The sequence below is a fragment of the Suricata suricatta genome, chromosome 16 (genome assembly GCF_006229205.1).
Source record: "Suricata suricatta isolate VVHF042 chromosome 16, meerkat_22Aug2017_6uvM2_HiC, whole genome shotgun sequence".
NCBI classification, from domain to species: Eukaryota; Metazoa; Chordata; class Mammalia; order Carnivora; family Herpestidae; genus Suricata; species Suricata suricatta.
Genome location: NC_043715.1, coordinates 54,442,922 through 54,444,385, shown reverse-complemented (window position 1 = coordinate 54,444,385; position 1,464 = coordinate 54,442,922). Strand labels below are relative to the sequence as shown.

The 1,464-nt window shown below is 37.6% G+C and overlaps 2 protein-coding genes across 2 annotated transcripts in view; both read right to left on the bottom strand.

Annotated features, from left to right (window-relative positions):
• LOC115281187 (zinc finger protein 345-like) overlaps positions 1-1,464 on the bottom strand; it is a 486,358-nt gene that overhangs the window by 41,735 nt on the left and 443,159 nt on the right.
• Positions 1,379-1,464, bottom strand: part of LOC115280893 (zinc finger protein 493-like) — a 125,304-nt gene continuing 125,218 nt past the window's right edge. Inside the window, exon 6 of the mRNA XM_029926058.1 lies at positions 1,379-1,455. Within this exon, the coding sequence (XP_029781918.1) occupies positions 1,379-1,455 (77 nt within the window). The remainder of the gene's footprint in view (positions 1,456-1,464) is intronic.

Genomic DNA, 1,464 nt, shown 5'->3' with positions numbered 1-1,464 from the left:
GCCATGGAATCCCTTTTGTATAACCGGCTACAGGGGGATTGAACGGACTCTAGCTCCACCCAGTAGCAAATAGAATAGATAAAATCCCCCAAAGTCACAAAACAGTTCCCGCTCAGACGGCCCCAATAACCTTTGTGGAAGAACGCCAACTCCTTGTATATTGACCTTGAGCACCTCTTAGAGAAGAGCCCTGCAGAGTTTACCACGCTCCACTCATTTAGTTTTGAATTTTGCATCCTAGACTTAGTCCAGGAAGGGCAAAGCACTTCAACCACGGACCTTAAAATAGGCATCTGACCGAGTTCCTGCCACTTTCTCTGCCAGCACTCAGCCTTGACCTCAAGGCATACTGGTATATCCTTCCGGATCTGTGAGGACCAAACTTTGTGTGGTTCACTTTTGTTTTCTTTTCTTGAACCATGGCTCACAATCCAATGCCCAGGGGAGCTACTTAACAACTGATAATTGAACAAACTTATTACGAATATAACTATAAGCCCTATGTACAGAATTCTCAATTATTGTTTTTAAAATTTTATACTTTTTCTTTGCTTATGTTTTTATAAATATACAGAACACATAGTTTTATGGTTTTGGTATGCACAGAATGCAGTATATTATATTAAAATAAAGATTTGTTTTGGGTTTTTTGTTCTTTTATTTTTAATTTTTTTAATGTTAACTTTTGAGAGAGAGAGAGAGAGAAAGAGAGCAAGCATGAGCATGGAAGAGCCAGCAAGTGACAGAGACACAGAATCCAAAGCAGTTCCCAGGTTCTGAGCTGTTAGCACATGCGGGTCAAACTCAAACCATGAGATCATGACCTGAGCAGAAGTTGGATGCTTAACCAACTAATCCACCCAGGCATCCCACTAAAGATGTATTTTGAAGTAAAAGAACTAACTAGAAAGAAGTGCAAGTATAGGAATGTGTGTGTGTGTATGTGTACCTAAATCTTCAGAAAGAAAGGGAATATTAGATCACATGAGGTAATTTTCAAATTTCAAAATTGATGATTACCCAACAAAAATGTGATAGATTCATAATGGTAATAATGGTCCCTCTTGTATTGGATTTATATCTCCTACATCTCATTATCTTGGCTTGAGAATCTCCCTATGCAAATCCTGTCTCATCTACCTGCCTATTACTTTTGCAAAATCTAATCTTTTTTCCTTGTTCAAATGTTCAGAAATTGTTGCTTATTGGATATCTTCAGGGATTTTAAGAATGGTTCCATGAAATGACATGGTGTTTCAATATTAATTTGATTATGGGAGTAATTCCACAGTGAACATATTAAATCCCATATAGTTTAATTGCTACATGTCACTTGTTCCTCTCAACTGGACAGGAATACTAAGTAAGATTTCTCCAGTTACTGTTCTTTTCCGTTCTTGGAAGTGACACCATTCAAGCTCTCCACTTTACTGTAATGATTCGATAAGGTGAAAACTTGCAGAT